Here is a 13,075-nt window from a genome sequence, read left to right on the forward strand (position 1 = left end):
ACTCTTTGAACTTTTTTTCTACCACAGATGAGCTTCACCAGTCCAGAGCGTGATAAACAGCAAATCATACAGTACATTTTCCTTTGCATCTGGCTTTTTTTCACTCAGAATGTTTATGAGATTTATTCACATTGTTGTCTGCATCAGGGATGTGTTTCCTCTTAGTACTGAGAAGCATTCCTTTGTATAAATACACCACAATTTGTTTATCCATTCTCTTGTTGATGGACACCTGAGCTGTTTCCAATTTGTGGCTGTTATGAAAAAAGCTTCCATAAACATTCTTACTCAAGTCTTTTCGTAGACACATGTTTTCATTTTACTTGAGTGGATACCTAAGTGGAATTTCTGGGTCAAAGAGTACATGCATGCTTAGTTTTATAAGAAACTTCCAAGGCCTTCATCTGAAGTGAACTTTGTTTTTTATTAATGATAGTTTAGAAAAGTTCCTTTCAGCTTCACATCTCATTATTGGCAATGTCATATCTGTAATGCCCTCTCTGTAGTTTCTCATTTGAGTGGTTTTTCTTACCAGGGAAAAGCCTCAGATGGTTCCAGTCATTTGATCTGGCTAGGCATGCCCTGCTTAGGGCTGGCCCAGCTCTGCCAGGTCCTCTCCAAGGATGGTGGCCAAAGTGGTCATGAAGTCTAGGTCAGCCATACTGGCCTCTAAGCAGGCAGTGTTGCCTTCTAATCCTTCTCCTTGGAATCAGAGATGAGTCTAGGTGCTGGATGAGTTCACCAGCGGTCTATGGTTACTGGGTGACTTAAACTTTTATTTCTTTACTAGTATCTCCCCCTGGAGCCCCTGTCTTCCCAACTACAATGTAAGCATCCCTGAGAAGAGAATCTTGCTTCTCCTATTCACTGCTTCATCCTAACCACTTAAAATAGTGCCCAGAATAGAGTAGGAACTGAATAAACAAAGAAATGGATGAATGAATGAATGGCTGGTCTCATTTCTACTTTGTAACCCAACCCTGAAGAACTGCTTCTATATTGATCTACAGCTATGTACACTGATGCCTGAAGCCTCTGCAGAGCAGTTAGCATACCTGGTCTAGGTGATATGTCTTTCTCTGATTCCACCTGAGGAATGAGAGCCCCTCTAGGTCAGGTACTTTATCTAGTTTAGCAGTATGACCCCACAATACCCAGAAATGTGCTTTGCACATAGTACGTACTCAAGAAATATCAACTTGATCTCTGCTTACCACATATACTAAGGGCTCTTCACCTGGGGACCCCCAAATTGCAGGAGTAGCCTTAATTCATTTTGTCCAAATTGCAGGAGTAGCCTTAATTCATTTTGTCTGCAAAATGTTTCATAAGTATACTTTCTAGGGTAGGGAGTTTAACACATTCTCAAAGGGGCTGGTGACCCAAAACATGCTAAGAATCACTGCAGTAGATTTTGACAAAAGCTACTTTTGCTTTCTTTTATGAATAAAGGACTTCTGGCAGAGCCTGGCTACATGCTTACCAAGCCCATTTCCTTGCCATTTTAGCCACACAGCTGGACTGCATTTCCCAGCCTTCCTTGAAATTAGAGACCATATGACTGAGTTCTAGCCAATGGAATGTAGGGAGAAGTGAGGTCCCAACTTCCTGACTTGAGCCCTGAAACCTCCTGGGTGATGCTCCATGTGCTTTCTCTTCTTTCACTGTCTGCACATCCAGGGGATCCAGGGAGGTCCTAGAAAGGATTTCCTTGGAGTGAGCAGAGCCATAAGATGAAAGAAGCCCAGGCCCTGCATGACCACTGGGAAAGCTGCCTGTTGAACACCTATCTGGACTCTTGATTTAAGCAAGAAATAAAATCTTCATGTGTTAAAGAACCATGACTTTGGAGCTGTATGTAACAGCAGCTAGCATTACTCACCCTGACTAATATAGCATCAAAAGGCATTTTTATCTCTAGTATTTCCTGCTGAAATATGAATAATTTGGCGGTCTGGTCTTTCTCCCCCCATACAAGAAACAACAATGTCCTTTCTTGCCAAATGCTTATGACTGTGACATTGCAATCTGGACTACATTGATACAAAAGTCAATGTAATTCTGCCTGCTGAGGGCCCAAGCATCCTTCTGTTGAGAGAAATCCCTCAGGAGATAGGAAGCAGGGGCACACCTAAGGCTGTGGAAGAACACTTCCTTTCTTCTATAGGTCAGTGGGCGATAGTCCTCTCCTGGCTTCCTAGCAGTTGTGGCATGGGTACGTGACCTAAGCTTGGTCAACTGACTGCTCTCAGGGTTGAGGAAAAAACCAAAGGGACATTAATCACAGGGCTGTAGCAGATTCACAAGTCCCATGACACGGCAGCATGAGTCTGCATGGGGAGAAACCCAGTGTCCCAGCAGTGCTGTCCAGATGTGAGGGCCCCAGTGGCCCACACTTTCTTCCTCTGTGGTGTACTGGTTCTACCTTCCTCCTTGGCTCGTTTTCCTCAGCTTGGATCTCCAGCCTTCTGCAAACCAGTCGATAGCCTTCCAACACATTCCTTTTCTGCTTAACCGCAGTTGATTTCTATTGTTTGCAACCAAGAACATTGACTGCTGTACACCCCCAACTGAGTCACTGAATCCTCCAGTCAACCAAAAACAGGAGGAGATGAATGCAATTCAATACAAGCAACATATCCTTGAGACAGTTTTTCCTCCTCTCTGATACAACTTCCTACTGACCAACACCATTTTGTAAAATATTTTTTCTTATTTTAAAAGCAGCATTTGTTCATGGCAGCACATTAGAACATGTGACTATGACAATGAAAATTTTAATTACTCCTAATCTCATCAAACCAGAAATAACCTATTATATTTCTTACAAGCTTTCTTCCTAACACAAATTTATAAAAGAAAAAAAATACAATTATAGTACCTTTTACAGTTTTATAATTTTATATCATGATAAATTTTCCATATTATTGTTTTATTCAACAAATATTTATTGTATGGCAAGGATGTGGAGAAACTGGGAACACTCATACGTTGCTGCTGGGAATGTAAAATGGTCTGGCCACTTTGGAAAACAGTTTGGTATTTCCCAAAAGTTGAAACAGAGTTACCGTATAACCTAAGAATTCCACTCCTAAAAATATATTCCAAGAGAAATAAAAACACATGTCCATACAAAAACTTGTACATGAATGTTCATAGCAGCATCATTCATATTAGCCAAAAAGCAGAAACAATGCGATATTATTTGGCAATAAAAAGGAATGAAATACTGATTTATGGTACCACACAGATGAACCTTGAACGCATTATGCTAACTGAAAGAAGCTAGTCACAAAGGATCACATATTGAATCATCCCACTTATATTAAATGTCCAGGATAGGCAAATCTATAGAGACAAAAAGCAGATTAGTTTCCTAGGACTTGGCAGTTAAAGGGAAATGGGGAGTAACTCTTATTAATGGATATAGGGCTTCATTCTGGAGTGAGGAAAATGTTCTAAAAATGATTACTGACTATAACTATGAATATGCTAAAAACTGTTGTATTCTTTAAACGGGTAAATTGTATGGTGTATGAATTAGATCTCAATGAGACTTTTACCAAAAAAAGTTTATTGTAGGCTTATTATATGCCATGCGTTGTGGTGGTCATTGTGCATAAAAATAAGACAGACTCTATCCCTTCCTAGTATTTCCTCATATACATATATATATATATATATATTTTTTTTTTTTTTTTTTTTTTTTTTTTTTGCAGTACGCGGGCCTCTCACTGTTGTGGCCTCTCCCGTTGTGGAGCACAGGCTCCGGACGCGCAGGCTCAGCGGCCATGGCTCACGGGCCCAGCTGCTCCGTGGCATGTGGGATCTTCCCGGACTGGGGCACGAACCCGTGTCCCCTGCATCGGCAGGCAGACTCCCAACCACTGCGCCACCAGGGAAGCCCTCCTCTTATATTTTCACCACAATTATGTAACAAACTCTCAATAGTTGAAAGGTTAGACTGCTTCCACACTGGGATGAACATCCCTGCAAAATTATATTTCTCCACCTCTCTCATTCCTTTCTTAGAAGACATTTCAAGAAGTGGAATTATTTAGGTAAACGATGAATTTATGAATGCTCAAGCTGCTCTGACATGCTTCCATCCTTGACATGTGAGAGAAATACGGCCATTTCTGTTGATGAGCCCAGTAAAGAACAGCCCATTGCCCCTTTTCTTGAGGCTTACTGGGCTACCTGATATATATAGCAGGCAGCCCAGGACAAGTCATTTCTACCATCACTCCCCAAATTTACTGAGGTTGGACCAAGCTTGAGTTGATAAGTATAAGAGCTTCCCTCTCCTTGCCACCCCCATCTTCTGCCCCCATGTCTTAGATCCACACTCCCCTTGACGTTTTGAAAAGGAAAGGAAGGGTCCAAAAATGAAAATGTGTTGCTTTTGAAATAAAAAATGAAAAGGCATGAGTTTTGTAAGGGCTGAGAGAAAAGATAAATGAGTGTGCCAAGGTGTCAAGAGAAGAAAAGAAGGTACCCATGAGATGGGCAATCCAAAACAGCCTGCCCTTAGCGGAAGCACATGCACAGTCACCTAAGCAGAGCCCAAGGCTCTCTCCCTTAACAGGAGTCAGCCCTGGTTCACTGGAGTCCCTCTAGGCTTTGGGTCTTTGCACAGTAACAACTGAGGTCAATCAGTTATTAACGCTTCCTCTAATTATTCTCCAAGACGTGGGAATTCACATTAAAGTGGTAACCTAGCAAAGCAGGGTGACAGCTCTCTGCCTCTGTGTGTGACAACAGCCAAGCTGCTTTCATTCTCAAGGTCATTTTTCTGATTTGTAAAATAAGAATGTCCTACCCAACAATGTTTAAGACAGGGATATTTGGGTCAGCAATAATGATGACACAGTCACAAATGCAACGTGTCACAGCATCTCCCAGTGTCTGTAAAAGCCTCCAGAGTTACTGTATCCTTTCACGTGGGCCCACTCTGGACCACAGGGCTAGCAGTGGAGACTCTTAGCTGCCCTGCCTCCCTCCTTCTCCGTACATGGGAGGTGAGCATTCTCATGTGCTATAAACAAGACCTCTTGCTTTATCACAGGTTCAAGTTGACTCTATCTTTCAACAGATTCCCTCTCCTCACTGTTCTGCTTAGTACAACTTTGCATTTGACAGAACTCCGTAATTGCAGGAATGTGTAGAATGTTTACTCTGGCTGATTTAAATAGGGCAGCAAATCGTCTGACATTCCTCCCCTTAAGAGATGGAGATCTGTGTCACTCCCCTTGAATCTGGGCAGGTTTCTGACTGCTGACACCAATAGAGTATAGCTAACATGACACTATGGGACTTTTAAGGCCAGGGCCCTCTTTCTCAACCTTTTTTATTCATTATTTTCCCCCTAGAAAGCCTTTTTAGACATTTTCTCCTACTTGCATTTCCAACTCCAGAATATTTTAATTCCACAAATATAGTTCTTGTACTGTATGTATATCTGTGTTTTTTTACACAAAAAATAATGTTTTTCACACCTTTTCATGAATCAACTTTCGACCCCAGAAAGCAATATCACCTCTGTTGAAAATGCTTGGACTAGGCCATAAAAGGCCAGGTAGCTTCCCATGGATTCTCTTGGAACTCTACTCTTGGAGCTTTTAGGTGCTATGTATTAAGTGTATATATAGTATATATAAAGACTACCCAGCAGCTGCCATGCTAGACAGACCATCTGGAAATACAACATATACAGAAAGATGCCCCATAAGCTCAGCTATTCCAACCATCAGTCATGGGAGTCTTCCCAGCCCAGGCTCCAGACATGTGAGTAAAGAATCCTTCAAGAGGACCCCAGCTCCAGCTGCTGTCTGACTGTAATCACATTAGAGATACCAAGCCAGATTTGCCCAGACTAGCCAATCCCCAGAACCAGAGAGATAATAACACAATTTGATCACTATGCTCTCACATGGTTTATTACCCAACAGATAGCCAGAACGCTTAAAATGTACCAAAAGCTAGCCTAAGAATTCCACACTTATTCATTCATTTTATCCTCACAATATCCTATGAAGTAAGTATATACATTTCACAGATGGATTCAATTCTGGCAACTCATCCAAGAAGAACCGTAGGACTGCACTTTGCTTGGGAGCTACTGCTCCATGGCTTCTTCTAGCTGTAACGTTTTTTGGTTCTTCTACCCATCATAATACCTGTTTATACATTCTTTTATTCAACAAGCATTTATTAGTCATCACAAGCTAGGTACCATGCTAAGCATTAAGGATAACAAAATTAGTTAAAAGTCATAGCTCCTATACTCATGGAGACTGCAATCTAACAGAGAGATAAAAATGTTATCAATTCAGTTTGATAAAAATTATGATAAGTGTAAGGCCAGAATGCTATGGATACAAGTGGAGACCCAAACCAGAAGAGGGGTAGGGGGAGGACAGGGAAGCCTTTCTTGGAAAGAGTGGCCTTTGGAAAGAGTTTTAAGAGAGAAGAGACACATGAAGGGTCTGAGATGGTAGTATAGGAAAACCCTGAGCTCACCTCCTCCAACGGACACACTGAATCTACACCTACATGTAGAACAATTCCTCCAGAAGAAAACCTGAAGACTGACTGAATAGCTACTGCCTGTAGAAGGACCACATAGAAATGTGTAGGAAAGACAGAGAATGGTATCCACAGGAACCCCACTTCTGACTCAGTGACCTACAGTAAGGAGCGATATTGCTGAGGAGCTAAACTCAGACTCACCCACACTGGGACACTGAGAAAACAGCAGTTTAAAGGGCACCTAGAGTAGAGGGGAAATAAATCCATTTACTAACCTTAGAGTTTCTGCCAAATGGGCAAGGAGCCTTCTCCAGGATTGGAGGTACCAGTGAGCACCATTGTTCGAGTCCCTCCAGGACTTCCCTTGGCCCACACCCACTCCAGCTCCAGCCTTCTGCCAAAGTGGCCTCAGGCACGGTGCCCCTAAGGGACTTCCCCTGGCACAGGCCCATTTCGGCCCCAGCCATACTGTCAAAGCCACCAGTTACAAGCAGTCTATACAGGGGACACTTCCTTACAAGGCCACTCCTTCAAGACCAGGAGAGTAGCTTTTTTGCCTAATTTATAGAAACATAAAATGAAGGTCAAACAAAATGAGAGGGCAGAGAAATATGCACTCTACATAGGAGCCTCTAGATATAAAAAGTAAATATTATCAGAAATAAAGGGAGAAATTGATAACACAATAATAGTAGGGGACTTTAATACTCCACTTACATCAATGGATAGATTATCCAGACAGAAAATCAATAAGCAAACACTGGCCTTAAACAACACATTATATTAGATGGACTCCCTCTCTCTCTCCCTCCCTCCCTCCCGCCCTCCCTCCCTCCCTCTCTCTCTCTCTCTCTCTCCATATATATATATATATATATATATATAAACATTCCATTTAAAAGCTGCAGAATACATGTTCTTTTCAAATGCACATGGAACATTCTCCAGAATAGATCACATGCTAGGCCACAAAACAAGTCACCATAAATTTAAGAAGATTGAAATCTTCTCAAGCACCTCTTCCTACCACAATAGTATGAAGAAAAAAAAAAAAGAAAATTATAGGCCAATGTCCCTGATGAATATAGATGCAAAAGTTCTCATCAAAATATTTGCAAACCAAATTCAACAATACATTAAAAGGATCATACGTCATGATCAAGTGGGATTCATTCAAGGGATGCAAGAATGTTTTGACATCCATAAATAAATCAATGTGATACACCACATTAACAAAACAAAGGATAACAATCATATGACCACCCCAATAGATGCAGAAAAGGGATTTGACAAATTTCAACATCCATTTATGATTTAAAAAAACTCTCAACAAGCAGGTATATAGAGAACAGAACTGAACCTAATAAAGGCCGTATATGACAAACCCACAACTAATATAATAGTCAATGCTGAAAAGCTGAAAGCTTTTCCTCTAAGATCAGGAACAAGAAGACAAGGATGCCCACTCTCACCACTTTTATTAAACCTAGTATTGGAAGTCCTAGCCACAGCAATTAGGTATGAAAAAGAAATAAAAGGCATACAAATTGGAAAGGAAGAAGTAAAACTGTCACTATTTGCAGATGATGTGATACTACATATAGAAAACCCAAAAGGTTTCACAAAAAACAATGAACTATCAGAAAGAGAAATTAAGAAAACAACCCCAGTCTTACCCCCCGCCGCCCGCGAGCTTGGGGATGGAGTCATGGAGCAACTCGGGCTCGGGAGCAGAGGGCCTGTGGTGACAGGACTCCCAGGAGTTGTCAGAAGTCCGCTAGTGTCTGCTCCAGGGAAAGTCATCCTTCATGGAGAGCATGCCGTGGTCCATGGCAAGGTAGCACTGGCTGTGGCCTTGAACTTGAGAACATTCCTCTGGCTTCAGCCCCACAGCAATGGGAAAGTGGGCCTCAACTTACCCAACATTGGCATCAAGCGGGCCTGGGATGTGGCCAAGCTTCAGATGCTGGACACCAGCTTTCTGAAGCAAGGTGACATGACAGCACTCACCCCGGAGCAAGTGGAGAAGCTGAAGGAGATGGCAGGCTTCCCCAAGGACTGTGCTGACCATGAGCACCTGGCTGTGCTGTCCTTCCTTTACTTGTACCTGTCCATCTGCCAGAGTCAGAGAGCCCTGCCCAGCCTGGATGTCACCGTGTGGTCGCAGCTGCCCACCGGGGCCAGCCTCGGCTCCAGTGCCACCTACTCCGTGTGTTTGGCGGCTGCCCTCCTGACAGCATGCAAGGAGATCCCAAACCCGCTGAAGGATGGCGAGGCCGCCAGCAGGTGGACCAAGGAGAACCTGGAACTAATTAACAAGTGGGCCTTCCGGGGGTGGGGGGTGATTCACGGGAACCCCTCCGGAGTGGACAACGCTGTCAGCACCTGGGGAGGAGTGCTCCGATACCAGCAAGGGAAGATTTCATCCTTAAAGAGGCCGCCAACTCTGAAGATCCTGCTGATCAACACCAGAGTCCCTCAGAGCACCAAGGCCCTGGTGGCCGGCATCAGGAGCAGGCTGCTGAAGTTCCCAGAGATCATGGCTCCCTTCCTGACCTCCATAGACACCATTTCCCTGGAATGCTAGCGGGTGCTGGGGGAGATGGCAGTGGCCCCGGCCCCAGAGCACTGCCTCGTGCTGGAGGAGCTCATTGACATGAACCAGCACCATCTGAATGCCCTCGGTGTGGGCCATGCCTCGCTGGACTGGCTGTGCCAGGTGACCATGGCCCACAGACTGCACAGCAAGCTCACTGGCGCAGGTGGCAGGGGCTGTGGCATCACGCTTCTCAGGCCATATCTGGAGCATCCAGAGGTGGAGGCCATGAAGCAGGTGCTGACCAGCTGTGGGTCTGACTGCTGGGAAAACAGCATCAGTGCCCCTGGTGTCTCCATCCACATGGCCGCCTCCCTGGATGCCCCTGTCCGGCAAGCCCTGGATGGCCTCTGAGATGAAACCACCCCACCACGAAGCCCCTTCTCAGATTATTCTGGGCACTGGAGTTGGCCTCTGTGCCGGCAGTGGGCACCCAGCTCCTGATGTTGACTGGGAGGCCCCCAGCCCCTCTGTGATGCCCCTCCCACTGGCCATGCCCCCAGTCCCTGGAGTGAGTCAGGCGGCCCAGAAGCCATGTCCGTGTTCTACAACATTCTCTTGAGCCATGTGGAGTCCTCTGAGACTCAAGGGTCTCTTTCTTGTCCTCCCTGAAGCGCCCACAGACCCACAAATTCCCTGGCAGAGCTGCTTGGATCCCAGATGCAGTGGTCTGGTTCCCAGAGCAACGGGCCTTCTCCCTCCCTCCACCTCTGCTCACCTCCCCCAGGAAGCCTTCCCAGGCTGTTCTCTCCAGCTAGACTGTGGGTCCCCCTAGGGGGTGTCTGGGTGGTGGTCTTTGTCTTCTACCCTGCAGCCCAAGGGTTGGCCTACATCTAGAAGGGTGGATGTGCAGTTCCTTCCGGTCTGAACCCAAGGGGTTTGCAGAAAAGATGGCAAAGGGGGAATAAAAATATCTTGAGTTAAAAAAAAGAAAAGAAAAGAAAACAACCCCATTTACAATTGCATCAAAAATAATAAAATACCTAGGTATAAATTTAACCATGTACTCTGAAAACTGTAAGACACTGGGGAAAGAAATAGAAAACAACACAAATAAATGAAAAGATGCACTGTGCTCAAGGATTTAAATAATCAGTATTGTTAAAATATCCATTGTATCCAAAGCAATCTACAGATTCAAGAAATCCCTATCAAAATACCAATGGCATTTTTCACAGAACTACAAAAAATAATTCTAAAATTGGTATAGAACCATGAAAGACCCTGAATAGCCAAAGCAATCTTGAAAAGGAACAAAGCTGGAGATATCATGCTCCCAGACATAAAATTATACTACAAAGTTAAAGTAATCAAAACAGTATGGTACTGACACTAAAATAGACACATAGATGGAACTTCCATCAAACAGAGAGTCCAGAAATAAACCTATGTTCGTATGGTCAATTAATCAATGACAAAGGAAGCAAGAATACACAATGAGGAAAAGACAGTCTATTCAATAAATGCTGTTGGGAAAATTAGACAACTATATGCAAAAGAATGAAACTAGACCACTTTCTTATGCCATATACAAAACTAAATTCAAAATGGATTAAAGACTTAAATGTAAGGCCTGAAACCATAAAACTCCTTGAAGAAAACAAGTAACCTTGTAAAACAGGGTTTTGTTTTGACATCAGTCTTAGCAATACTTTTTTGGATATGTCTCCTCAGGAAAGGGCAACAAAAGCAAAATAAACAAGGGGAACTACATTAAACTAGAAAGCTTTTTCACAGTGGGAAAAAAACACCAACCAAATGAAAAGGCAACATACCAAATGGGAGAAGATGCAAACTATACATCCACTAAGGGATTGATATCCAAAATATATAAAGAACTCATACAACTCAATAGCAAAAAACCCCAAACAATCCAATTAAAAAGTGGGCAGAAGATCTGAATAGGCATTTTCCCAAAGAAGACATACAGAGGTCCAAAAGTTATGTAAAAAGTTGCTCAACATCACTAATCATCAGGGAAATACAAGTCAAAGCCACAATGAGATATCACCTCATACCTGTTAGAATGGCTATTATCAAAAAGACAAGAAGCAACAAGTGTTGGTGAGGATGTGGAGAAAAGGGAACCCTCATGGCTGGTTGGTGGGAATGTAAATTGGTGCAGCTACTATGGAAAATATTATAGAGATTCTTCAAGAAATTAAAACTAGAACTATAATATAATCCAGCAATTTCACTTCTGGGTATTTATCCAAAGAAAACAAAAACACTAATTCAAAAAGATATTTGTACCCCTATGATCATTGCAGCACTATTTTCAATAACCAAGATATGGAAGCAACCTACATGTCCATCAATAGATGAATAGATAAAGAAGATATGGTGTATATATGCAATGGAATACTATTCAGCCATTAAAAGAATGAAATCTTCTCATTTACACTGACATGGATGGTCCTGGAGTGTATTACACTAAGCAAAATAAGTCAGACAGAGAAAAATAAATACCACTGGATTTCATTTATATGTGGAATCTAAAAAAGAAAACAAAACAGAAACAGTTTCACAGATACAGAGAACAAATTGGTGGTTGCTGGGTGGGTGGGGGAGGGAACAGATGAAATAGGCAAAGGAGACTAAGAGATACAAATTTCTAGCTATAAAATAATGTACACATAGAAAATATAAATAATATTGTAACAACTTTATATGGTGATGGACTTCATAATATATAAAAATACCAAATTACTACTTATACCTGAAACTAATATAATTTGTATGTTAATTATAACTCAATAATTCAATAAATAAATGGGAAAAAGAAGACTTAGCCAAGAAAAAAGACAGGGGCTGGTATTCCAACAGAATTACAGTTGTGCAAAGTCAGGAGACAGTAAAGTATATTCAGGAAATTGTCAGTGATTTTCAGGAATTTGGGCATGAGTGAAGGGAGGAGATGGTGCAAGGTGAGCAACTCATCTGGTTTGCCTGAGACTTTCAGAATTTTAAAACTGAAAGCCTCACATCCTGTGAAGTCCCTCAGTCCTAAGAAACCAGGACAGTTGCTTTCCCCAGGCAGGCCAGAAGGGAGCACCAAATGGTATTAGTGAAGTAGAAATTGCTGAGTGGAGGCTACACAGTCGTGAACCATGTAAGCCATTCTTGGGCAGTTTTGACTTTATCCCCAGGACAAATACGGAGTCAATGAAGGATCTTAGGCAGGGCTAGAGATGTGATTATTTAACAGCAAACTGGGGTTGAGCCAGAGCTGAAATGAGAACTAACTCCATGTGCTTGGGGGACAATAGTCTCTTCACTTCTCTACCAGTGTTCAGAGAAGCTTTTCAACATCATGAGATGGTTGCAGACATGGAACTAGATGCCTACTTGCATTTCCAGCTGACACAGAACCCAGAACCCTGGGGAAGAAACCATGAATCTCATCTACAACTCCCTCTCTACTACATACTGACACACTCCTATATTTTCAAAAAAGGAAGAGAAGAGAACTCAGCAAAGACCATCCTTGACCCAATGTCCCCTCCAGCCACTATCCTATTTATCTACTCTCTTTTATGGAAAAACTGCTCTGAGAGTTGTTCATTCCTGTTCTCTCCAAATCCTCACCTTCCATTCTCTTTTGAATGTATGAGAATCAGTCTTTTACCCTGAAACTAACCTGTTACATTAAAAATGTTCATCCCAAGGTCACCACAAATTCCATATTGTCAAACCCAATGGTTAACAATCCACATTTCACTCAACTCTCAACATCACTTAATACAGTTGAGGACTTCCTCCTTTTACAATTTTCTCCATAAAGTTTTATGGTTTTCCATGTAGATGTCTTATAATATCTTTGGTTATATTTATTCCTAGGTGTTGAATAGTTTATGCTACTTTAAAGGCACACTTTAAAGGAATTTTAAATTTTTATCTTATATTTGTTTCCAGTGTGTAAAAATAAAATTAATTTTTATATATTTA

The 13,075-nt window shown here is 42.3% G+C and overlaps 2 protein-coding genes across 3 annotated transcripts in view; one reads left to right on the forward strand and one right to left on the reverse strand.

Annotated features, from left to right (window-relative positions):
* Positions 1 to 13,075, reverse strand: part of KAZN (kazrin, periplakin interacting protein) — a 1,133,108-nt gene that overhangs the window by 1,039,028 nt on the left and 81,005 nt on the right. The window lies entirely within an intron of this gene.
* LOC101287980 (mevalonate kinase-like) lies at positions 8,240 to 9,487 on the forward strand. The gene has a single exon (XM_033433246.2). It carries the CDS (start codon positions 8,240 to 8,242, stop codon positions 9,116 to 9,118), a length of 879 nt encoding a protein of 292 aa, XP_033289137.2. The 3' UTR covers positions 9,119 to 9,487.

The sequence above is a fragment of the Orcinus orca genome, chromosome 1 (assembly GCF_937001465.1).
Source record: "Orcinus orca chromosome 1, mOrcOrc1.1, whole genome shotgun sequence".
Lineage (NCBI taxonomy): Eukaryota > Metazoa > Chordata > Mammalia > Artiodactyla > Delphinidae > Orcinus > Orcinus orca.